At 51.3% G+C, this 26,222-nt stretch overlaps 1 protein-coding gene and 1 long non-coding RNA gene across 2 annotated transcripts in view; one reads left to right on the forward strand and one right to left on the reverse strand.

Annotated features, from left to right (window-relative positions):
* The window catches only part of LOC119978871 (cytochrome P450 2K4-like), a 52,410-nt gene extending 27,123 nt beyond the window's left edge, over window positions 1-25,287 (forward strand). The window contains exons 5-9 of the mRNA XM_038820779.1: window positions 4,968-5,141; window positions 17,884-18,025; window positions 18,170-18,357; window positions 19,884-20,025; window positions 22,590-25,287. Of these exons, the coding sequence (XP_038676707.1) occupies window positions 4,968-5,141; window positions 17,884-18,025; window positions 18,170-18,357; window positions 19,884-20,025; window positions 22,590-22,768 (825 nt within the window). The 3' untranslated portion in view covers window positions 22,769-25,287. The remainder of the gene's footprint in view (window positions 1-4,967; window positions 5,142-17,883; window positions 18,026-18,169; window positions 18,358-19,883; window positions 20,026-22,589) is intronic.
* Window positions 3,350-24,287, reverse strand: LOC119978874. Its single transcript, XR_005463586.1, has 3 exons — window positions 24,158-24,287; window positions 18,578-18,685; window positions 3,350-4,069 (listed from the first exon to the last, which is right to left on the reverse strand). It is a non-coding gene; the product is annotated as an uncharacterized LOC119978874 (long non-coding RNA).
* Window positions 25,288-26,222: the final 935 nt, after the last annotated feature.

Here is a 26,222-nt window from a genome sequence, read left to right on the forward strand (position 1 = left end):
ATCAATTAGATTTTTTGCAATTTTTGTTTCTTCAAATTTAACAGATTCCCAGCCAGCCAATCAGGTCACAGCTTTACTGCGATGTCACTTACAGCCCCCCCCCCCCCCAACAATTTGAAACGGTAATAAAATCACTTACCTTCCCAGGATGCTCTCTGGATCTCTCCCCTGGATGCTCTCTGGATCCCTCCCTGCAGATTCACAGTTACAAGCCAGAAGAAAGAAAACAAAACAATAGGGAAAAAGCACCTCCTCCCACTATATCGAATTACCCCACTGCACCAAATTACCAAGTTTCAATTCCCACTCTGGCTCTCAGGATGTGTCTCCTTCACGTGCGTAGCTTACTGAGTGTGTGCTTGATGCCTGTCTCTTATATAGAACTCAGCTAAACCAGGGTGACACACACTACTTAAGCTTCAAACAGAAGAATACAATGTACACCCATGTGCCACTAAGCAGGCTTTAGGTGACTGACAGATAACTGCCTCTCAGCAATTAGGGTGGGGGCGGCTTCAGCCAATCAGACACTAAGCTACACACTGCACTTTTAACTGAAAAACAGCGAAATTCGATTTCCCACTTACCTTTCCTGATTACCTCACTGCACCAAATTACCAAGTTCCAATTCCCACTCTGGATGTGTCTCACTCACTCAGGATGTATCTCCTTCACCTGCGCAAAGCTTTACGGTTGCTCTCCCCTTTGAGTGAGAGCTGACTAGTGGTGATTTTAACCTGAGGGTCACCACATCTCAGGCGAGGCGCAATGTTGAGAAGGCAGGGCCTTCATGGATAACTTCAACCGGTGTGGGAATTGAGCCCATTCTGTTGGCGTCGCTCCACATCACAAACCAGTCGGCCAGCCAACTGATCGAACCAACCAAATACCGTGCAGATGAGGACTAGGAGCTTACTTCAATAGAGCTCTTTCTGCTGCAACCTGCTGGGTGGTAAAATGGGTTCAGTTCCATTTGGCAATGTTACAGGATCTGGCAGCCTGAGAAAGGTCATGTGACATACCTCCCACTTCTCCAGGGTTTTGAAGAAAGAACGTATTTTTCCAGTTCTGGAAGTTTGAGAGCTTTAATGGAGGAGTCAGGGTCCTTTTTGTCCTTGCAGACATGCTGTCTTCATTGGCCAGAGTCCTACCTTATAAATGCAAAGGGTGTTTGTGCATTTCTTTGGAATTTGATTTTCTGCAGGCTTTAAGGAGAACGAGGCTCCTGCTGGTTTTCTGATGGCGGGAGATTGCTTTGGTATGAGCCATGACTAGTTAGACATGTCAGCCTTTGCCCATTTTTAAAATAAAATAATAATTTTATAAAATAGTCAGGTTGACATTGATATATCTTTTCCTTTTTGTCTTCCCATCTTCTATTTTCCCACTTCCAGATAGGATCTATACCTTGTGTTTGTCGCTGCCACACCACAGAATAATATTTCACAAATACATGCTGTTGGGAAAGGTAGCAACACTTTCAAGCTTCTTTCACCAATTCTGGCTCTTCTGCTCTAACAAATGGTCAAAATTGATGAGCTGTTTGTTCCCAAAATTTCATCCCAACCAATGGTCACTTCCATCAGTTCCTCTTCAGTTGTCCACTTTGGCAACAAAACAGTGGAGTAATCTCGAAGCAAGTTCAGCTCAACTCTGTTTATATTTAACACAGTTACCACAATTAATACTGACGTACTATGTTCATCTTGCAAAGTTGGCAATGATTTCTCCTTTCACACACTCTGTCACGGTGTTTGCAGTCAGAAACTCAGTCAGTAGCAAAAACATATCACGAACTCCATTGCTCAGACTGGTTTTCCAATTCTCACTTTTCTTTGTAAATAGAACATAGAACAGTACAGCACAGAACAGGCCCTTCGGCCCTCGATGTTGTGCCGAGCAATGATCATCCTACTCAAACCCACGTATCCACCCTATACCCGTAACCCAACACCCCCCCCACCTTACGTTTTAGGACACTACGGGCAATTTTAGCATGGCCAATCCACCTAACCCGCACATCTTTGGACTGTGGGAGGAAACCTGAGCACCCGGAGGAAACCCACGCACACACGGGGAGGACGTGCAGACTCCGCACAGACAGTGACCCAGCCGGGAACCGAACCTGGGACCCTGGAGCTGTGAAGCATTTATGCTAACCACCATGCTACCGTGCTGCCCATGTTACAATCGTGTCACTTTGAGTATGGTTATACCGTCCCCTTGTATTGCTAGATTCAGCATGTTTAACAGGCTAAACATGAGAGCCAGGTACACAAGTTTCCATATTCATAATTGATCAGAGGAGTTTGCAGCTAGCTCACATGCTATTAACTCATAAAGCTAACAAATGCTGCTAAGGGCTTGACCGAGGGCCTGCCACAGTTGACTAACCAACGTTTGTTTTACAGAAAACTAGCAGCAGCTAGCTTTAATTCACAATAAAGTGCCCAGATGCACAACATCCATTTAAACTCAGCATGCAGTATAACTCTGTACTAGCCCTGACCAGCTAAAATTTTGATACTCTATAATGAAGGTCATTGATGTCAGGCCATTTTCTAACTAGCCACACATGACCCAACAGTATTTCTCAGATTGGTTCATTGGTGGGTTATCGTGCAGCAATTAGATGAGGAACACATCATTCATTGGTTGCTCAATTGCATGTATAATATTCCTGTGTGAATGTGATGATAGTTGCAAGCAAGGAGCTACTTATGTAAGTGATGGGTCATAGGTGCAGTAGTGGTTGAAACACAAGTGTGATGCTAATTTCATGGACCCCAGTTCTAGAACCTCTCGATTATGGAACCAAGATCATAGAATCTCTACAGTGCAGAAGGAGGCCATTCAGCCCATCAACTCTGCTCTGGCCCTCTGAAAGAGTAGCCTACGTAAGGCCAAACCACCACCCAATCGTCATAACCCTGTAAGGCCACCTAACCTTTGGACACCAGGGGGTAATTCATCATGGCCAATCCACCTAACCTGCACATCTTTGGACTGTGGGAAGAAACTGGAGCACCCAGAGGAAACCCACATAGACATGGGGAGAATGTGTAAACTACAAAACAGTCAGTCACCCACAGTCAGAATCAAACCCAGGCCCTTGGTGCTGCGAGGCAGCAGTGCTAACCATTATGCCACCATACCAGGTAAGATGGATAAGCAATTTTAAGGTAGAGACCAGTTTTTTTAAATTATAAATTTAGAGTATCCAATTCTTTTTTTTTCGAATTAAAGGACAATTTAGGGTGGCCAATCCACCTACCTTGCATATCATTTGGGTTGTAGGGGTGAAACACATGCAGACATGGGGAAAATGTGCAAACTCCACACGGATAGTGACCCAGGACCAGGATTGAACCCGGGTCCTCGGAGGTAGAAACCAGTTGTGATCTAATTCAATGGTGAACAGGCTTGAGAGACTGAATGGCTTCTTCGTATTCCATTTTCAAAAAGATTTAAGCGTCTTGTTACGCCATCCAGGGCTAGTGCACGGTCAATTCCAGTCCCACATGCCCCAGAGTCACAACACAAGTGAACAAACCAATAATTCTGATAAAATTTCCCAAAATCTTTGGCCCTTGGCTGCCCAATAATTAGTCACCAGCTTTGTAAGTTGAAACACGATCACTGTTTATAACATAGATAATGATGCAATATGCAGTAAATCCAATTGAATAACATCAAGCTAACCTATTACCCCCTTTAACTGTTCCACCCTCTACCCACACACACAAGACAGACAAACTTAGAAGGGTGGAAAGGGGTAAAAATAATAAGCATTAATGTCAAAAGAGGAGCCCTTGCTTCAGATGATGAGTACTTTAGTACACTTTTTTCACAATGTGAATGTGGAGTAAAGTCTTTGGTCTATAGCTTGTAAAGATCTTACTTGCAGTTAGCAATATCTTACTCACAGCTTTTCCAGGGAAGGCCCCTGGCTTCACGTCATCCTGTTGTACAGAGAGTTATCAGATTTTGCACTCTGGTTGCATCAGCCTTTTCTGTAGAGAGAGTTGGTTCCCACAGTGACCTTCTGGTGAGAATTATCTGATTATTTCTGGAGAAAACAGAGTGGGGAAAAAGAGAGGTCTTCTCTCTTAGCTGTCAAAGTGAAGGTCTTTAGATCTCTGAACTATTTCAGTGGGATCAGAACCAATCGCCACCTGTTACTAGGCAGGACACCGCCTTTCAGGCCAAGTCATTGGCCACCAGCCAAATTAGCCAAACCAATCACCACTGATCTTTCCTGCTACTGAAATCCTCTGTTTGCATTAAAGGCACAAGCCACTCACAGGCTGCTTGAATTAAAAACACAGTCTGTCTTCAAGACACATGTCCATAAATCATCCATGGATCAAGAATGTAAGGGCAAAAAATAAAAGGAGGGAATAAGAGAATAAACAGGAACAAACAAGAAGGACCCTTTCAGTCTAAAAAACATGGTCCAAAAGAGACGTGTTCACATTTTGGGTTGGAGCCCTTCATTTGGATGATCACTATTAAGTGCACAGTTTGAACACTATCATGTTCTGCTGAGTTTATACTTTGTGATCACGTGGATTACATTTCAAGAGTGACACAATGGTACAACACAGACGGTGGCAATTCGGTCTAGTCTTCCTGTGCCAGCTCTTTTGAAAGAACTATCAAATTAGTCCCACTCCCTTGGCCCTATAATCTTTGCCCTGAAAGTTGAGGGCTTCATGCATTTATCCATTCCCTTTTGAAAGATTGAATTTGTTTCCACTGCCCTGTCAGACAGTGCATGGCAACAACAGTAAAAACCTATAATGTGCGAAAATTAGTCACAACATTTTAAAAATGCACCATATTTACCAAATGTTCATATCGCTTTAAATATTTATCTGTCACATTTTTCTAATTGTGGAATATTTAGATGTGAGCAGGTTATTGTTTTGCTCTGATATCAACATTGCTTGCTTTTTATTCTATAGCTTTATAATGCACTTCCCCTCCTGAGATTCCTTCCTGGACCACACAAAAGAATTTTATCCAATACAGAGCAGACTATTGATTTCCTCACTGGCTTCTTCAGGGACAACCATCAGAAATTAGATGAGAATGACCTGCGGAGTTTTATTGACGCATTCATGTTCCGACAACAAAAGGTAGAAACTCTACATCCTTTTTAAGAAGCATTGTCGATTTCCCTTGATTGAAGTTCACCGGCTGGATTCTCCGCCCCGCCGCGGCACATTTCTGTTTCACCTCTCCGGCGGGATGCTCTGTTATGCCGGCTGGTCAATGGGTTTCCCATTGTGGGGCAGTCCCACACTGTCGAAAACCCCCCGGACTGCCCCACAATGGGAAACCCATTGACCAGCCGGCGTAACAGGGCATCCCGCCGGAGAGGTGAAACAGAAATGTGCCGTGGCGGGGCGGAGAATCCAGCCGGTGGAGTATCCAGCTCCACGTATTTCGGGTGGTGGGGGGGGGACAACTTTGTTCAATCTAGCATGGCACGATGTGGTGAATTGCCTTCCTCTCCACTGGTTCTGTGGAAAGGGATTGAAAAGGCATTCATTTTAAAAAGAGAGAATTGAAAATTACATTAAGTCTTTCATAACCTCATTGCAGTACAATCAATGAAGTACTTTTAACGTGTCTTCATCCCTGTAATGTGGATTCAAACAACACGACTAAAATCTGGCAACTACCATATTGCTGTTCATGAGAATTTGTTCTGTTAAAAGTGGTGACTGTTTCCTACATTCTAAAATTGACTCCATTCTTAAAAAATACCTTCATTGGCAGTAATGCTTTTTGGAATATCCTACGGTTACGAAAGGCGCAATGGAATAGTTCTTCCGCGCTATACACCTACATGAGATGTGACATTGATTTGGCACCTTATCCAAAGGACGATAAAGGGCTCAGTACCACGGGACTTCCAGTTGCGGCAATGAGTGAGTGAGCCGCACATTCGGGGGCTCTCACTCCGGCGGGATTTGAGGACCTGGTTCCCCAGTTTTGTGGGACTGTGGAGTGGTGAAAGGACGGCCACGGTGGTGCGGAGGAGCGGGCAGAGCTGCATGGAACCACGGGAGAGCAGAAAGCAGTGAAAACGGGAGAGGAAGGGACAAAGGCAAGGTGCAGGGGAAGCTGATCCGGGAACCAAGATGGCGGACCTACGGTCCTCGGACCCAGCGATCCAGCAAGCGCTGGAAAACATGCTGCAGGTTATTAAAAACAGTTTGTTGAAGCGTGATAACTTGGACTCACTTCAGAAGGCAGTGGATCAGCTGAACCAGAGACTGGATGCCCAGGACAAAAAAGTTAAGGAGCTGGGAGAGGTGGTGGAGGAGCAGGTGGATGCGCAGAAGATTGCGGCGCTAGACGGGTTGAAGGAGAGGCAGAGAAGACTGCTGGGCAGAGTAGAGGAGCTGGAAAATAGAGCCTGCAGACAAAATCTGAGGATCATCGGCTTCCCGGAGGGGGCTGAGGGAGCTGATGCCACAGCGTTTGTGGCGGATCTGCTGATGCAGCTGATGGGGGCTGAAGCCTTTCCGCGACCGGCGGAGCTGGAGGGGACACACAGAATACAGGCGAGACAGGTGCGTCCGGGGGGTCCCCCCCGTCTGATGGTGATTAGGTTCCACAGGTTTGTGGAAAAGGAGCGGGTGCTGCAGTGGGCAAAGAGCGCCAAGAGCAGCACGTGGAATAACAGTGTTCTTCGCATTTACCAGGACCTAAGCCAGGAGGTGGCTAGGCTGCGAGCAGCCTTTAAATAGGTTAAGGAGGTGTTGTTCAAGAAGCACGTGAAGTTTGGTCTGCTCTTCCCGGCCCATCTTTGGGTTACGCATCAGGGCCAACACCACTGCTTCTCCGAGCCCGAAGAAGCGATGGACTTTGCGAGGGATCAGGGGCTGGTCCCGTAAAAAGGACCCACGGACGCAAGCTAGGGCCCGAGAATTACCGTTTGAAGGGATGCCTACTGTGCCTGGACTGTTGGTCGACTGTTTACTGTTTTAAAGGTGCCATGTGGTGTATTTTTTGTGAGCAGTTTTTGCCTGGGGGGCGTGTATGGTCTTTTTCCTGTTTTTGTTGCTTTTTTTTTGTTCTTTCTGCTGTGGTGGGTACCTTTGGTTGGGCTCTCCGAGTGCGCTGGAGCCGGTATTGTGACAAAGGGGTGGCCGGTCAACAATGGGGATTAAAGATGTTGGTTAGGGGCTTTCGTTTAATTTATGTCTATGGTTTTTATGTTTGTTTCGGTTGGGTGATGTACGGGTACTGGGTTATTGCGGTGTTATTTTGTTAATGCTCAGAAAGGGGCGTGGGTTAACACTTTTCTGTGTACACAGCTGGAACTGTACTGTACCTGGAGCAGCCTCGTGGGGCTCGTGGGGCTGTTTACATCTTGTTTGATCTTCCCATTTTAGTGAGATTGCTCCAGTGGGTTGGAGTGGGGGATGGTGCGCTGAGGAGTGGGGAGATGAGGTCGGGGAAACAATGGGAGTGGGACAAGTGGGCGCCGGAGCGATGAGTCACCGGGCCAGCAGATTGGCTAGTCAAGGGAGTCAGGTGGGGGGGAGAATACAGCCAATGGATGGCAGGGGTGGGGTTACCGGGGGATGTTGCTGGGGGGGGGGGGAGTGGGGGTGTTATTCTGCTGACGTGAGGGGGATCTGAAGTAGGTAATGGAAACGAGGTCGGGGGTGGAGGCGGCCAAGAGGCGAGCCAGGAATGGCACGGGCCGGGGGCGGGCCCAAGAAAGGTTTTGGCAGACCAGCGTGGGGGGAGGTTGGGGGGGGGGGGGGGGGGGGGGGGGTTTGTGGGGAGGGTGGGTTGTGCCCCCCAACCAGGCTGATCACCTGGAATGTCAGGGGACTAAATGGGCCAGTTAAAAGGGCACGTGGGTTTGCGCATTTGCGGGCTCTGAAGGCGGACGTAATTATGTTGCAGGAGACACATCTGAAAGTGTCTGACCAGACTATGCTAAGGAAGGGCTGGATTAGCCAGGTCTTCCACTCAGACTTGGATTCTAAGTCCAGGGGGGTAGCAATTATGATCAATAAGTGGATTCAATTTGAGGCGGAAGGCGTAGTCGCAGACGGCGAGGGCAGATTCCTTATGGTAAGGGGCAAACTGGAGGGGAGAAGAGTGGTGCTGGTGAACATATATGCTCCGGACGACGTTGACTTTATCAAAAGAGTGCTGGGGAAGATTCCGGACCTAGACTCACGTAGGTTGATAATGGGGGGGGGCCTTTAATACTGTCCTTGACCCGGGGCTGGACCGGTCGTGTCCCAAAACGGGTAGACTCCCAGCAATGGCAAGGGAGCTGAAAGGGTTCATGGAGCAAATGGGGGCAGTGGACCCATGGAGAGCCAGACAGCCGACGGGAAGGGGCTACTCGGTTTACTCACATGTCCACGGAGTATACTCTAGGATCGATTTCTTTATCATGAGAAGGGACTGTGTCGGGGAGGTAAAGAATACGGAGTATTCGGCAATCACTATCTCGGACCATGCCCGCAATGGAGGTTAGACGTAGGATCATTGTCGGAGGAGGGGATATGTGCGAGACTTTGGAAGTGTATGCAAACTACTTGCAGGTGAACGATACGGGGGAGGTTTCAGCAGCGACCCTGTGGGAGGCGTTGAAGGCAGTAGTGAGGGAGGAGCTGATCTCAATTCGGGCTCACAGGGTCAGGGCGGACAGAGCAGAAATGGACAGATTGGTTAGGGAAATTTATCGGATAGACGAGGAACATGCGGGATCCCCCGGGGAGGACCTACTCAGGGAGAGACGGAGATTACAGGCGGAACTGGGGGTGCTATCCACGAGTAGGGCCGTGGAACAACTTAGGAAGGCGAGGGGAGTGGTGTATGAGCATGGGGAGAAGGCCAGCAGATTGCTAGCGCAGCAACTCAGGAAGAGGGAGGCGGCCAGGGAAATAAGTAGAGTGATTGATGGGGAGGGGAGCAGAGTGGAGGACCCGGCAGGACTGAATAAGGTATTCCGGGACTTCTAAAGTAAGCTGTATGCTTCAGAACCCCCGGAAGGGCCGGAGGAGATGAAAAGGTTCCTGGACGGGCTAACATTCCCAAAGTAGGCGGGGGACTAGTGAACGGGCTGGGGGCCCCGATTAGAGCGGAGGAGGTATTGGGGGGGCCTAAAGGCCATGCAGTCGGGGAAAGCCCCGGAGCCGGATGGATACCCAGTAGAGTTTTACAAGAAGTTCTCGGAGATAGTGGGACCGGTCTTGACTATGGTTTTTAATGAGGCAAGGGACAGAGGGACCCTGCCGCCGACGATGTCGCAGGCCACCATCTCGCCGATATTGAAGCGGGACAAGGACCTGGAATCCTGCGGGTCATACAGGCCAATCTCCCTGATCAATGTGGATGCGAAGCTCCTGGCAAAGGTCCTGGCGATTAGAATTGAGGACTGCGTACCGGAGGTGATTGGGGACGATCAGACAGGGTTTGTGATGTACCATCAATTGGATGCGAGACACGATGAAGATCCAAACTGTGGCTTTAATCAGCTAGTTGTTAGCCCGGTGGTCGATTACGGAGAAAGGCCGACCGCCGGGAAACCTGGGTACTTATACCCCGCCTCGGAGGTGGGACAACTTGCCTCTCGACCAATTGGTGAGCAGTCACATGACTAGTCCCAGCCAATCAGATGAGAGGCACATGAACAGCCAGAGCCAATGGGAAACCAATGCTCTGCACCAATGGCAGTGCTCCCACTCATATCACCACATTCACCCCTTGTGGAGAAAGAAGGCGGGGGGGGGTGTGTGTGAGGGGAAGAGAGAGAGTGGGGGGGTCCGAGGACTGGTGATATGAGTAGAGATAATCGAAGATGTGGGCTGCCCACTGGCTCGTGGCAAAAATAAACAACACTACATACTACATTCGGATGCAAAAAAAATTACAATAGAGTCCAATAAAGTCCCATGGTTGCCTCAGATGGTCACGATCAGCCTGTCGGGTGCCCGTGATGTTCTGGTGGACCGTCGCAGTGGAGCCGGTGACGTCGGGCCGATGGTCGTCCTTGCCTCTGGGAGCGTCGGTTGTAGTTGTGTCTCCGTACCCCGGGCCGGTGGTGGAGTTGCTGTAATCGGGGAAGGGGGGGTATATGCGCTGGGTCGTGGGGCACGGGGGGGGGGGGGGGGGCGCGCTGGGGGTAATTGGGGTTGGGGGGGGGGTGTTGATGTAGGGGGAGAAGACCGCACGCCGGTGGATGCCAGGTCCCGAAGCGAGACTGTATCCTGCCGACCGTCGGGATACTCCACGTACGCATACTGCGGGTTGGCGTGGAGTAACTGGACTCGCTCAACCAATGGGTCGGACTTGTGCGCCCGCACATGCTTCCGGAGCAAGATGGGCCCGGGAGTGGCCAGCTAGGTCGGGAGAGGGGATCCTGAGGACGACTTCCTAGGGAAAACAAGAAGACGTTAATGAGGTGTTTGATTAGTGGTAGTACAGAGGAGAGACCGGATTGAGTGAAGGGCGTCGGGGATGGCCTCTTGCCAATGGGGGATAGGGAGATCTCTGGACCGCAGGGCCAGCAGGATGGTCTTCCAAATGGTGCCATTCTCCCGCTCGACCTGACCATTACCCAGAGGGTTATAACTGGTCGTCTTGCTAGAGGCTATGCCCCTACTGAGCAGGAATTGACGCAGTTCGTCACTCATAAAGGAGGACCCCCGGTAGCTGTGGATGTACGTGGGGTAACCGAACAGGGAGAAGATGGATAGGAGGGCCTTTATGATGGTTGTTGTGGTCATGTTGGGACAGGGAATGGCGAAAGGGAAGTGGGAGTACTCGTCGATAACACTCAAGAAATATGTGTTACGATTGTTGGAGGGGAGGGGACCCTTGAAGTCTATACTGAGACGTTCAAAGGGGCGGGATGCCTTGATCAGATGCACTCGTTTGGGGCGGTAGAAGTGCAGTTTGCACTCGGCGCAGACGTGGCAGTCCCTGGTGACGGTCCTGACTTCCTCAACGGAGTAGGGCAGGTTGCGGGTCTTAATAAAATGGTAAAAACGAGTGACCCCTGGATGGCAGAGGTCCGTATGGAGGGAGCGGAGGCGGTCAATCTGCGCGCTGGCGCAGGTACCGCGGGATAGGGTATCGGAAGGCTCATTGAGCTTCCCAGGACGATACAAGATATCGTAGTTGTACGTGGACAACTCGATCCGCCACCGCAAGATCTTGTCGTTCTTGATCTTGCCCCTCTGTGCATTATCGAACATGAAAGCTACTGACCGTTGGTCTGTGAGGAGGGTAAACCTCCTGCCGGCCAAATAGTGCCTCCAATATCCGACAGCTTGGACTATGGCCTGTGAGTGGCGGATTTCGGAAGCGTGGATGGTTCGTGAGAAGAAGGCCACAGGTCTGCCCGCTTGGTTCAGGGTGGCCGCCAGTGCTACGTCAGACGCGACGCTCTCGACCTGGAATGGGAGGGACTCGTCGATAGCGCGCATCATGGCCTTTGCAATATCCGCTTTGATGCGGCTAAAGGCCTGGCGGGCCTCCATCGACAGGGGAAAAGAGGTGGACTGGATGAGGGGGCGGGCTTTGTCGGCATAATTGGGGACCCACTGGGACCCACCTCGGAGGTGGGACTACTTGCCTCTCGACCAATTGGTGAGCAGTCACATGACTAGCCCCAGCCAATCAAACGAGAGGCACATGACCAGCCAGAGCCAATGGGAAACCAATGCTCTGCACCAATGGCAGTGCTCCCACTCATATCACCACAGTTTGTGAAAGGCAGGCAGCTGACAGCTAACTTGAGAAAATTGCTTAATGTGATCATGATGCCCCCGACAGGCAAGGAGGTGGAGGTAGTGGTGGCAATGGACGCTGAGAAGGCCTTCGACCGGGTGGAGTGGGGCCATTTGTGGGAGATGCTTGGACGGTTTGGGTTCGGGGAGGGACAGGTGAATTGGGTCAGACTATTGTACCAGGCCCCAAAAGCTAGTGGTAGGACGAACAGAGTAATGTCAGATTATTTCAGAATATATCGCGGGACCAGACAGGGATGCCCACTCGCCCCGTTGCTGTCCGCGCTGGCCATAGAGACGTTGGCAAATGCTTTGAGAGCTGTGAAGGAGTGGAAGGGAATGACTGGGGGGGGGGGGGGGGGGGGCGTGGAACATAGAGTCTCTCTCTATGCGGATGACCTGCTCCTGTACGTGTCGGACCCACTGGCCGGGATGGAAAGTATACCGGAAACATTGAGGAAGTTCGGCCGGTTTTCAGGGTACAAACTAAATATGGCCAAGAGTGAGATGTTTGTGGTGCAGGCAAGGGGCCAGGAGAATAGACTGAAGGAGCTGCCATTTAGGCTGGTTGAGGAAAGTTTCCGGTACTTGGGGATAAGGTGGCACGAGACTGGGGCAGGCTGCACAAGTTAAATTTGACTAGAGTGGTGGAACAAATGAAGAGGGAGTTTCGGAGATGGGATGCACTCCCGCTGTCACTGGCGGGGAGGGTGCAGACTGTAAAGATGACAATCCTCCCTAGATTCCTGTTCATCTTCCAGTACTTCCCGATCTTTATCCCACAGTCCTTCTTCAAAAGGACTGGCTAAATCATCATGAGCTTTGTATGGACGGGAAAATTCCTGCGGGTGAAGGAGGCGATGCTTGAAAGGAGACGCAGCGAGGGAGGGCTGGCATTGCCGAGTCTGATCAACTACTACTGGGCGGCTAACATAGCCATAATAAGGAGGTGGATGGTGGGTACAGGGTCTATCTGGGAGCGGGTGGAGGCAGCTTCGTGCAGGGGCACCAGTTTGGCGGCCCTGGTCACGGCTCCCCTACCGCTGTCGCCGGCCAGGTACTCCACCAGCCCGGTAGTGGGGGCGGCCCTGCGGATATGGGGCCAGTGGAGGAGGCATGTAGGGGAGGTGGGTGCATCTGTCTGGGCTCCAATATGTGATAACCATCGATTTGCCCCCGGGAGCATGGATGGAGGATTTCGAACATGGTGGCGGGCGGAGGTGAGGAGGGTGGGCGATATGTTCCTGGAGGGGGGCTTTGCGAGTTTGAGGGGCTTGGAGGAGAAATTTGGGCTGGCAAGGGGAAATGACTTCAGGTACTTACAGATGCGGGGACTTTGTCCGCAGACAGGTACCATCCTTCCCACGCCTCCCGCCAATAGGGATCCAGGACAGAATAGTCTTTGGAGGAGAGGGTAGAGTCTCGGATATTTACAAGGTGCTCATGAAGGGGGGAGAGTCCCAGACGGAGGAACTGAAACTCAAATGGGAGGAGGGGCTTGGCGGGGAGATGGAGAACGGACTGTGGGCAGAAGCCCTGAATAGGGTAAACTCAACCGCATCATGTGCCAGGCTCGGCCTGATTTCAATTTAAGGTCGTTCACCGGGCCCACAATTCGGTAGCTCGGATGAGCAAATTCTTTGGGGTAGAGGATAAGTGCGCTAGATGCGCGGGAGGACCAGCGAACCATGTTCACATGTTTTGTGCATGTCCGATGCTTAGGGGGTACTGGGAGGGGTTTGCGGGGATCATGTCCCGGGTGCTAAAAACAAGGATGGTGATGAGTCCAAGTGTGGCAATTTTTGGGGTTTCGGAAGACCCGGGAGTGCAGGGGAGAAAGAGGCCGATGTTTTGGCCTTTGCTTCCCTAGTAGCGAATACTGCTGGCATGGAGGGACTCAGAACCCCCGAAGACCGAACTATGGCTTTCGGACATGTCAAGTTTTCTGGGTATGGAAACAATTGAGTTCGCCTTGAGGGGATCTGTACTGGGGTTCGCCCGAAGGTGGCAACCATTCATCGACTTCTTCAGGGGAGAGTGAACGTCAGCGGGGGGGGGGGGAGATTAGAGTAGAGTAGGAGGGATAAATAGGCGGGTAGTCTCTATGGGAGAGGAGCGGGCTTGTGCACTATGGTTTGATTGAGGCATTGGTTTTACGTTGGTGTTTGCACATTTTTGTTTTTTTTTATCTGTAACTGTTTACAATGCCGAAAAATACCTCAATAAAAATTGTTCGTTAAAAAAAAAAGAACGGGCCGAGTGAGGAGCGCTGGCCTGGGGCGGGCAGGGGACGGGATATGGCTAGTCGGTAAGGGAGGGGGGCAGGGAGCCCTCTGATCTGGCTGATAACTTGGAATGTGAGGGGCTGAATGGGCCGGTCAAACGGGCCCGGGTGTTTACGCACCTGAAGGGGCTGAAGGCAGACGTGGCTATGCTCAAGGAGACGCACCTGGAGGTGGCGGACCAGGTTAGACTGAGGAAGGGCTGGGTAGGCCAGGTGTTTCATTCGGGGCTGGATGCAAAAAATCGGGGGGTGGCGATTCTGGTGGGAAAAAGGGTGTCGTTTGAGGCGTCAAAGGTGGTGGCTGACAGTGGAGGGAGGTATGTGATGGCGAGCGGCAAGTTGCAAGGGGAGCGGGTGGTGCTGGTGAATGTCTATGCCCCAAACTGGGACGATGCGGGTTTTATGCGGCGTATGCTGGGCCGCATTCCGGATCTAGAGACGGGGGGCCTGATACTGGGGGGGGGGGGGGGGGGGGGGGGGAGACTTTAACACAGTGCTGGATCCCCCATTGGATCGATCCATGTCCAGGATGGGCAGGAGGCCTGCGGCGGCTAAGGTGTTTATGGACCAGATGGGAGGGGTGGATCCTTGGAGATTCGCGAGGCCGAGGGCCAGGGAGTATTAATTTTTTTCCCACGTGCATAAAGCCTATTCCCGGATCTATTTTTTTGTCCTGAGCAGGGGGCTGATTTCGAGGGTGAAGGATGTCGAGTATTCGGCCATAGTCATTTCGGACCATGCCCCGCACTGGGTAGACCTTGAGCTGGGGGAGGAGAGGGACCAGCGCCCGCTCTGGCTCCTGGAGGTGGGACTGCTGGCGGATGAGAAGGTGGGCGGGCGGGTTCGGGGGTGTATCAAGAGGTACTTAGAGGCCAATGATAATGGGGATGTCCGGGTGGGGACGGTTTGGGAGGCATTGAAGGCGGTGATTAGAGGGGAGCTGATTTCCATCCGAGCCCATAGGGAGAGGGTAGAGCAAAGAGAGAGGGAGAGGTTGGTGGGGGAGATGGTGAGGGTGGACAGGAGATACGCGGAGGCTCCGGAGGAGGGACTGTTGGGGGAGCGACGTAACCTGCAGGCCAAGTTCGACTTGCTGACCACCGGAAAGGCGGAAGCTCAGTGGAGGAAGGCACAGGGAGCGGTGTATGAATATGGGGAGAAGGCGAGTAGGATGCTGGCACATCAGCTACGTAAACGAGACGCGGCCAGGGAGATTGGTGGAGTGACGGATAAGGGAGGCAATGTGGTGCGAAGGGGGGTGGACATTAATGGGGTCTTCAGGGACTTTTATGGGGAACTGTACCGGTCCGAGCCCCCGGTGGAGCGGGGGGGGGGGGGGGGGGGGGGGTAATGGGGTGCTTCTTGGATAGGCTGAGATTTCCGAAGGTGGAGGAGGGACAGGTGGAGGGGCTGGGGGCGCCGATTGAGCTGGAGGAGCTGGTCAAAGGGATAGGCAGCATGCAGTCGGGGAAGGCGCCGGGGCCGGATGGGTTTCCGGTCGAATTTTACAAAATGTATGCAGACATGTTGGGCCCCCTGTTGGTTAGGACCTTTAACGAGGCAAGGGAGGGGGGGGCTTTGCCTCTGACCATGTCACGGGAGCTGATTTCCTTGATCCTTAAACGGGACAATGACCCCCTACAATGTGGATCATATAGGCCTATCTCGTTGTTAAATGTGGATGCCAAGCTGTTGGCGAAGATCTTGGCCACAAGGATAGAGGACTGTGTGCCGGGGGTCATTCATGAGGACCAGACAGGGTTTGTGAAGGGAAGGCAGCTGAACACCAATATACGTAGGCTTCTGAATGTTATAATGATGCCGGCGGTAGAAGGGGAGGCGGAGATAGTGGTAGCATTAGACACGGAGAAGGCCTTTGATAGGGTTGAGTGGGGGTACTTGTGCGAGGTGCTGGAAAGGTTTGGGTTCGGGGAGGGGTTTGTCAGTTGGGTGAGGCTGCTATATGAGGCCCCGATGGCGAGCGTAGCTACGAATAGGAGGAGATCGGAGTACTTTCGGTTGTACCGGGGGACGAGGCAGGGGTGTCCCCTGTCCCTTGCTCTTTGCGTTGGCAATTGAGCCCCTGGCCATGGCGTTGAGGGAGTCGAGGAATTGGAGGGGTCTAGTGCGGGGTGGGGAGGAGCACCGAGTGTCATTATACGCAGACGACTTGTTGCTTTATGTGGTGGACCCAGTGTGGGGTATGCCGGAGGTGATGCAGATCCTTAGGGAATTTGGTGGCTTTTCTGGGTACAAGCTCAACCTGGGTAAGAGTGAGCTGTTTGTCGTGCACCCGGGGGATCAAGAGGAGGGGATTGGTAGGCTCCTGCTGAAAAGGGCAGGGAGGAGCTTTCGGTACCTGGGAGACCAGGTGGCTAGGAGCTGGGGGGCTCTTCACAAGCTTAACCTCACTCGGCTGGTGGAGCAAATGGAGGAGGAGTTCAAAAGATGGGACATGTTGCCGCTGTCGCTGGCGGGCAGGGTGCAGTCCGTCAAGATGACGGTGCTCCTAAGGTTTTTGTTCCTGTTCCACTGCCTCGCCATCCTTATCCCGAAGGCCTTTTTTAGGAGGGTCAATAGGAGTATTACGGGATTTGTATGGGCGCATGGGACTCCGAGGGTGAGAAGGGTGTTTTTGGAGCGGGGCAGGGATAGTGGGGGGCTGGCGTTGCCCAACCTCTGTGGGTACTACTGGGCTGCCAACGCAGCAATGGTGCGTGAGTGGGTAATGGACTGGGCAGGGGCAGCATGGAAGAGGATGGAGATGGCGTCCTGCGTGGACACGAGCCTGGAGGCGCTGGTAACGGCGCCGTTGCTGCTCCCTCCAACGAGGTATACCACGAGCCCGGTGGTGGCGGCTACCCTCAAAATTTGGGGGCAATGGAGACGGCATAGGGGGAGGTGGGGGGCTCTATGGAGTCCCCGATACGGGGGAACCACCGGTTTGTTCCAGGGAGCATCGATGGCGGGTTTCTGGGCTGGCACAGGGTAGGTATTAGGAGGTTGAGGGACCTGTTTGTGGATGGGAGGTTCGCGAGCCTGGGTGAGTTAGAGGGGAAGTTTGGGCTCCCTCCGGGGAACATGTTTGGGTACATGCAGGTTAGGGCGTTTGCCAGGCGGCAGGTGGAGGGTTTCCCTCTGCTGCCCCCACGTGGGGTACGGGACAGGGTGCTCTGAAGGATGTGGGTTGGAGGGGGGAGGACTTCGGACGTGTACCACAACATGCAGGAGGTGGATGAGGCCTCGGTGGAGGAGCTAAAGGGTAAATGGGAGGAGGAGCTGGGTGAGGAGATTGAGGAGGGGACGTGGGCGGATGCCCTGGAAAGAGTGAATTCCTCCTCTTCCTGTGCGAGGCTTAGCCTCAGACAGTTCAAGGTGCTGCACAGGGCCCACATGGGGGGTAAAGGAGAGGAGGGGGTGGGGGTCTGTTTTGGGGGAAGGGAGAAATGTGTATATGTGTTTATTGGATATGCCGGGTGTTTATCTATCTCTCCTTTTTGTAGTTACGGGAGGGGGGGGATTTGGTTTTGGGGGTTAGTGTGTTTTTCTTTTTGTTGTTGTTAATATTGTTTTCTTGTTGTTATTTTCTGTTTTGGATATGTTTTTGAAAATCTCAATAAAAATTATTTTAAAAAATAAATTTTTTTTAAAAAGGGCTCAGTACCACATTGGAGTAAATGTATATCTGCCTCTAACTCCTGGTCCCTTTTCTGTGATGCTTTTCCCAAGAATCAATGCTCTTGGTTAGTTATGCATCACAGGTCATAGACAAACCGTCCCAAACCCAATTCTGACTTGTTGCATTGTTCATTTTTCTAGGAATCAGGCAATCCTAATTCATACTTTAATGAAAACAACTTAAGGTACTCGACAATCAACTTGTTTTCTGCGGGAATGGAAACCACCTCGACCACACTTCGTTGGGGAATGCTTCTGATGATGAAATATCCAGAGATTCAGAGTAAGAAGCAGTCTGATTGATTCCGGCCTGGAGTGGTTCGTGTTGTATCATTTTGTGTGCCTCATATTTCCGGATTACCGCAGGTGCGATTTTTGAATAAAGCCATAACTTTCCAATCACTTTCAAAATGTGCTTGACTTGCAGAAAAGGTTCACGAAGAAATTATCAGAGTTATTGGATCGGAACGATTTCCCAGAGTTGAAAACCGGAAAGACTTGCCATACACTGACGCAGTGATCCACGAAATCCAGAGGTTTGGTGACATTGTTCCCCTGAACATCTCACATGAAACAACAGTGGACTTAAACTTCAAAGGATTCTTCATTCCAAAGGTACACTTTGAGAAATTATGGCCACAACGGGGGGCGGATATTCTAACGTTTAATGGAGAGCCTGGAACTGTGGGAGGAAAGGGCTTCCAAGATTGCATCCAATTATATTGTGCACCATTATTGCCTAAGTGGCTAGCTGTCATCCAACATATGTTTAATTTTATATATAATCCAAACAATATGGCTATGTCTAAACACCTTTGGATATTTTATTACTCACGTTTCGAGTTGTCGTTTAGTTGGTAATGAAGAAAGAACAGATTGGGACTAATTGAGCAACTTTTTCAAAAGGCCTCATTCAGTGCTACAGCGTGCCAAGTTATTTTTGCTGTAAAGGTGTGGAGAAAACAGAGAAGAAGGGAGAGTAAATTGAAAGGATACTACATGGCAATAACAAAAACTTGCATTCATATAGAACCGATTAATGTAGTCAAACACGGCAAGTAGATTCACAGGAAAGTTATTGAATTATGCTAAAACCGAGCCACGGAAAGAGAAATTCATTAAGATGCTTTGTCAAAAAGCTAGATTTTAAGGAACCACTTAAAAGAGATAGATAGGTTTGGGAAGTACGTTCCAGAGTTTAGGGCCCAGGTAGCTAGCTGGTAGCTCTGCTGATGGAGTCATTAAAATATTACTAGATTGATTCCATTGTCTTATGAGGAGAGATTGAGCAGTTTATGCCCATACTCTCTCGAGTTTAGAAGGAGAGGAGATCTAATTGAGGTATATAAGATGATAAAAGGTATTGACAAAGTAGACGTAGAGCAGATACTTCCTCTTCAAATAATCATAGAATCCCTACAGCACAGGAGGCAATTTGGTCCATCAAGTCAGTACCGACCCTCTGAAAGAGCACTCCAATCAAGCCCAGTAACATATCCCAATAACCCCTTAACCTAACCTATACATCTTTGGACACAAAGGGGTAATTTAACATGACTAATTCACCTAAACTGCACATTTTTAGACAGTGGGAGGAAACCAGAGCACCTAGAGGAAACCCACGCAGTCACGGGAGAACGTGTAAACTCCATACAGATAGTCACCAAGGGCAGAATTGAAACCGGATCTCTGGCGCATATGGGGCAATCTAAAATGAGATGTCATCGTTTTAGGATAAGGGGTAACAGATTTTAAAAAGAGATGAGAAAAAATTACTTCTCTCAAAGAGTCATGAATCTGTGGAATTCACTACCCCAGAGTGCAGTGGATGTCAAGCTATTGAGGAAATTGAACAAGGAGAGAGACAGATTTTTAATTGAAGGGTTATGGAAAACGGGCAGCAAAATGGAGTTGAGGCTGAGAGGAGATCAGCCGTATTGAATGGCAGTGTGGCTCGAGGGGCTGAATTGGCCACTCCTGATCCTAGTTCTTATAAGGGCTGTCAAAGAGACCAGAATTGGAATGGAAATACTATGCTTAAACTAACACTCAGATTATTCATTAACAATTGCGCAAATACTTTCAGTAATACCCTTTGAACATAACAGCATCACATTGAAATTATGTTTTAATCTTTTCAGGGAACCCATGTGATTCCATTGCTGTCCTCTGTGCTGTACGATAAAACCCAATGGGAAAAACCAACTGAGTTCAACCCGTCTCACTTTCTGGATGCTGAGGGCAAGTTTGTGAAGAGAGACGCCTTCATGCCTTTCTCTGCAGGTAGCTCAACTTATTACCTTTTTGGATTATATATTGGTGGGGTGTTCCCTCTCTCACTCGGGAAAATAAAGTAGAAAATGCAGCATTATCGAATTCTAGGGGCGGGGAAGGTGGATTGTGGTTGTGCAAAGGTACAGGTTATTGTCAAAGAAGACTCTGATTTCAACCAGTGGAACGAATCGTAATCAGGAGATGGAATCTTGGCTAATTTATCTTTTACCTCGGACTGCCAAAACTTACTTACCTCTGTTAGATTAACTATCAACGTCCGGACATGAAATTAATTAACTTAGGGTATCATAAAGTGCATCTACGGTGGCATGGTGGCACAGTGGTTAGCACTGCTGCCTCACGGTGCTGAGGACCCAAGTTTGATCCCCGCCCCCGGTCAATGTCTGTGTGGAGTTTGCACATTCTCCCCGTGTCTGCGTGGATCTCACCTGCACAACCCAAAGATGTGCAGATGGGTGAATTGGCCACGCTAAATTGTCCCTTAATTGGAAAAAATATAAATTGGGTACTCTGAATTTATTGAAAAAAATAAAGTGCATGTCACCAACATTTTGGAACTGTGGTCACTATTTCAAGATGTGGAGATGCTCGCATTAGACTAGGGTGAGCACAGTAAGGAGTCTTACAACACCAGGTTAAAGTCCAACAGGTTTGTTTCAAATCACTAGCTTTCAGAGCACTGCTCCTTCCTCAGGTGAATGAAGAGGTAGGTTCCAGAAACATATATATAGGCAAAGTCAAAGATGCAAGACGATACTTTGAATGCAAGCATTTGCAGGTAATTAAGTCTTTACAGATCCAAAAAGAGGGGTAATCCCAGGTTAAAGAGGTGTGAATTGTCTCAAACCAGGACAGTCGGTAGGATTTCGCAAACTCAGGCCAGATGGTGGGGGGGGGGTGAATGTAATGCAACATGAATCCAAGGTCCTGGTTGAGGCCTTACTCATGTGTGAGTAAGGAACTTGGCTGTAAGTTTCTGCTCGGTGATTCTCGTTCACCTCAAGGTACCCCTCAATACTTGCCCGGACCCTCCAACACACCTCCTCCTCCGCCAACAACCCCACATCCAACCGCCACAACGGGCGCTGGTCCCGCACCTCCCCCATCTCCAACTCCATCAAATGCGGAGCGTGGTCGGAGATTGCAATGGCCGAATATTCGGCCTCCTCCACTCTCGGAATCAGTCCCCTACTCACCACGAAGAAGTCTATCCGAGAATAAACCCTATGTACGTGGGAGAAGAAAGAGTACTCCCGTGCCCTCGACCTCACAACCCTCCATGGGTCCACCCCTCCCATCTGGTCCATAAACCCTCTCAGTACCTTGGCCGCCGCCGGACTCCTACCCGTCCTTGAACTGGACCGATCCAGTGTAGGATCCAACACCGCATTGAAGTCCCCGCCCATAATCAGACCTCCTGCCTCTAGATCCGGGACCCGTCCCAGCATACGCCTCATAAAGCCCGCATCGTCCCAATTTGGGGCATACACACTAGCAAGTACCACCTTCTCTCCCTGTAGCCTGCCCCTAACCATAACATACCTACCCCCCTTATCCGCCACCACCTCAGATGCCTCAAACGACACATTTTTCCCCACCAGAATCGCCACTCCCCGGTTCTTCACATCCAACCCAGAGTGGAAAACCTGCCCCACCCACCCCTTCCTCAGACGGACCCGGTCCACCACCTTCAGGTGGATCTCCTGAAGCATTGCCACATCTGCCTTTAGCCCCCTCAGGTGAGCAAGTACCCTCGACCGCTTCACCGGCCCATTCAATCCTCTCACATTCCAGGTGACCAACCGGATCAGAGGGCGTCCCGCCCCCCCTCCCCCGTCGACTAGCCATAGCCCGTCGACTGCCCGCCCCAGGCCAGCACCCCCTGCCCGACCCAGTCCCCACAGCGACAACACCTCACCTCTGTCCCCCCGGCCCACACCAGCTCCTTCCTGACCCTGCCAGCAGCAACCCGGTATTCCCCTTTTCCCCCCTCCCTCCCCCCCAGGCTAGGAACCCTCCTAGCCGCGCACCATCCTCCATTGTACTTCCGTGGGTCAGCTAACTTCAGCTGACCCCAGAAACTCCCGCCAAAAACCCGACCCCTCCCAAAGTGGGATCATCCCCCATCCTGTCCCTCCTCCAGGCACCGCTCCAGCACGGGTAAGAACCAGTTAATGCCCCTCCCCCCCGTCATCGTCTCCACCCCTCAGCCCCGCATCGCGGGAAACCAGAGGAAAGCCCGCGCTTTTTCACTGCCCCACCACACCCTTCTGACGCTGCCGTTTTTTCCCCCTTTCCACTCCGAGTTTGAGTCATGAAATGCAGAGAAAGTCGATCAGCACACCCTCTCCCACCGGGAGACGTCGAAAAAAATTCCGTTTTGGGCTCTAAAAAGAGCCGAAAAGTCCGTTGGAATCGGGAGCTCCCAAATGTGCGGCTTCCTACGTCATTGCCGCCACCAGAAGTCTTCAAAATTATTCTGAGTAACTTTTTTTTTGTTTTGAAGAGCAGCATTGACATTTTTTTGCAATTGTCTTTTTTTTTCTCTGCAGGTCGGAGGGCCTGCGTTGGCGAGACCCTGGCTAAGATGGAACTGTTCCTGTTCTTTTCCGCTCTGATACAAAAATTTAAGTTTCAAGTCCCCCCAAATGTCAGTGAATTGGGGCTTGAGTCGGGTGTGGGTTTTACTTCATTCCCCAAGTACCCGTATGTGTGTGCAGTCCGTCGCTGATTTACACACCCTGTTCATGAATTACATAATTTTCCGGTTTAATAATTTTCTTAATCATTTCAAGAAATGTATTTTTTTACACACTGTAGCTGTAATGTTTGTCATTGGGCTGAGTCATGTTGGTGAGGTTTATAGCGTGTTCACAACACACTGGGCCATTCCTGCACAAACAGAGCAGAGGATTCAGCAAGCTGAGAGACACACCATGAGTTGTGAATGTCCAGGCTTGCTTGGTGAGTTATCCTGTCACCGCCCATTTTACCGCACAAACACCATCCAAACCTTAACCTCCCAGTTATTTTTGAGGACTTTCTGGATTTGCTACTGAATTGCTCATTGAATTCAGGGCAGGCCCAAAACTGGATAGTGATCTGATCTGAGATTCAGGGTATTTGACAGTAAATTGCTGCGATAATTTTGGGATGGTGGTGAAAAGCTTTGTATTAATGGTGGGCTGATTTCTCCGCTCCCCGCCGCTGGCAGCGAGAATTGCGATCGGGCGGAAAATAGCGCACAATTGAAAAATCGTTATTTGCGCCTGGCACCAATTCCGTTGCGACGGTCTGGTCCCCCGCTGGCAACATTAGTGAAGTTCGAGCCTGTGCCGGCGGGCCCATGCCCGCCATTTGCATGGATTTAAATCTCAGAGGCAGATTAGGTTGGACACTGTGGGCTGGATTCTCCGTTCTGGAGACTAAGTCCCCACACTGGCGTGAAAACTGTGGCGTTTTACGCCAGGAAAACTGGTGCAAACGACCATCGATTCCCTGTTCCGGGGCAGGCGAGCAGCCAGGCAGCGTAGAGCACCCAGCTCTAACTGCCGACACGGAGAGTTGCCGGGTCCGTGGTCACGCACGCACACGCCGCGCGCCGTGCTTCATGGCGGATGCCGCTCACGGACCCGGCCTGCAAAATAGTCCCTCTCCTTCAGCTGGCTCCCGCGCACCATACCGCCCCATCACAGTGCCCCCAGCCCCGAATATGTCGACCCCTGCCCACGAATGGGCCCTCCCCCAACTGTGGCGGCTCTGGAATGAGTCCGCAGCCACCACGCTGAGTTCCCGACAGGTGAGACCACACGTGTCCCACGCCGTCGGGAATTCAGCCAGTCGGGGACGGAGCATCGTGGGGCGGGGCTCAGCCAACGTGGAAATCACGTGACAAGCAGTGGGAAGATAGAATCCTGCTGCCAGCGAACGGCGCATCACCGAGAAACACGCAGCTGGGGGACTGGAATATCCACCCATAGTCGTCCCTGCACTGGTGCTCCGGGATGTGTTGGCGGTATGGCTGGAGGGTTGCGACCCTGGACAACCCGGCCTCGTCTAATGGTGGTCCTGTAAGATAAAATCTTGGGAAGGAGTGGTCTATGGGCGACGGGTGACTTACTTGCTATAGGGACATGTGTATTGGGCTTTCACTTGTTTACTGCATGCCGCTCTCCATGTCGCCATCACTCTTTCTTCAGCCTCGCCCCTAACTGCATGGCTCTCTCCTTGGCTGGGGTGTGGACCAGCAAGTCAGGAATGCCCCCTCCAGTCTTCGACCTCTCATGCCTGTTATGGGACACCTTATCCTAGGGGACACAGAAAGGACATGGTGAGATACTGGGAGGCAAGTTCTACGAGATGGAGGTGGGTAGGCCATGGGGGTGTGGGTCTGTAGATGGTAGCTTGTGTGTGTGCAAGACACTTGGCAAGATGACAATACATGTGTTGGCGTTTGGTGGAAGGTGGGCTGTAAGGGAGATGAAGGCAGGTGGAGTGTTGTTGGCCTCTAGGAGATTGGGGGTGATGTGAGGAGTGAGGGACAGGACTGATGCCAGGGGCACAGAGGTGTAACTTTCAGGAGGAGAGATAAAACAAATCTCCAACGCTTTTTAATGACATTTGCAAAGAAAAACAACAAATGTTAGCCGACAGTTAGTTATTTAATCAGGTTTTTTTTTTAAAAGTAAAACATTCAGCTAAAACCCAGGATGCCAGGGCGGTACTGTCGAATCTGCCTCTACTGTCTTAAGCAACGCTTTCCAGATCACAACAACTTGCTGTGTAATATTTTTTCTCAAATTGGCTTGGTCCTTTTGCAAATTAAGATTGGGACAGTCCACCCCTTCCCACCGGCGGGATATTCTGGTCCCACCGAAGGCGCCCCCCCCCCCCCCCCCCCCCCGGGTTGCTCCTGTGGCGCAGCCGGCAAGTAATGCAAATGGCCATTGACTTTGCTGGCGGCCAATGGCGAAATGCCCCCGCCACCGGAAAACCTGCCGCAGTGGGGGCTTAAAAATCCCAACCATTGATTACTGACCTTTCTGTAGTCTTCCGTTTTTATTCAGATCTCCAGGTTCTCTTTATTTACTTCATCAAATTCCTTCCAGATTTTGGTTACTTCTATCAATTCTCCTCTTCTTTATGTAAAATTTGAAATCTTCCTGTGCAAGTATCTTTGTTATATCAAATTACGATTGATTAATTTGTAAACTCTTGTCTCTGTATTTTAATAAATTACAATGTTTATCACGTGTCAATAACTTTCTTTATTAGCTGACCGTTGATTCACAGCACAGTGGTTAGCACCGTTGCTCCACAGCTCCAGGGTCCCAGGTTTGATACCCGGCTTGGGTCACTGTCTGTGCGGAGTCTGTAAGTTCTCCCTGGGCAGGATTCTGCGGGAATCGGCGGGGCGGGCAACTCCGGCAGGAAGGAGTGGCGTGAACCACTCCGGCGTCGGGCCGCCCCAAAGGCGCAGAATCCTCCGCACCTTCAGGGGCTAGCCCAGCCCCGGAGTGGTTTGCGGCGGCCGGCGGGGAAGGGGCTTGGCGCCACGCCAACCGGCGCCGAAGGGCCTCCGCCGGCCAGCGCGAGTTGGCACATGCGCGGAAGCGCAGTGTGTGCTGGCATCATCCCAGCGCATGCGCAGAGGGCTTCGTCTCCGCACCGGCAATGGCGGACCGCTACAGAATAGAGTGCCCCCACGGAACAGGCCCGCCCGTGGATCAGTGGGCCCTGATCCCGGGCCAGGCCACCGTGGGGGCACCTCTTGGGGCCAGAGCACACCGCGCACCCCCCCCCCCCCCCCCCAAAAGAACCCCGGAGGCCGCCTGCGCCGCCGGTAAGGACCTACTCTAATTTACGCCGGTGGGACCGGCAAATAACCGGTGGCCACTCTGCCCATCGCGGGCCGGAGAATCGGCCGCCAACCGGCGCGGCGCAATTCCCGCCCCCGCAAAATCCCGGGTGCTGGAGAATCCGGCAGCCGGCTGGGGCGGGATTCATGCCATCCCCCGGCAATTCTCCGACCCGGCGGGGGGTCGTAGAATCCCGCCCCCTGTGTCTGCATGGGTTTCCTCCCGGTACTCCGGTTTCCTCCTCCAAGTCACTTATGGAATTTATAACTGGGGTGAAATGATGGATAGGCTTTAATGCCCTTTCCTGTTGTGAGTTTGGTGACTTGG

The sequence above is a fragment of the Scyliorhinus canicula genome, chromosome 15, assembly GCF_902713615.1.
Source record: "Scyliorhinus canicula chromosome 15, sScyCan1.1, whole genome shotgun sequence".
NCBI classification, from domain to species: domain Eukaryota; kingdom Metazoa; phylum Chordata; class Chondrichthyes; order Carcharhiniformes; family Scyliorhinidae; genus Scyliorhinus; species Scyliorhinus canicula.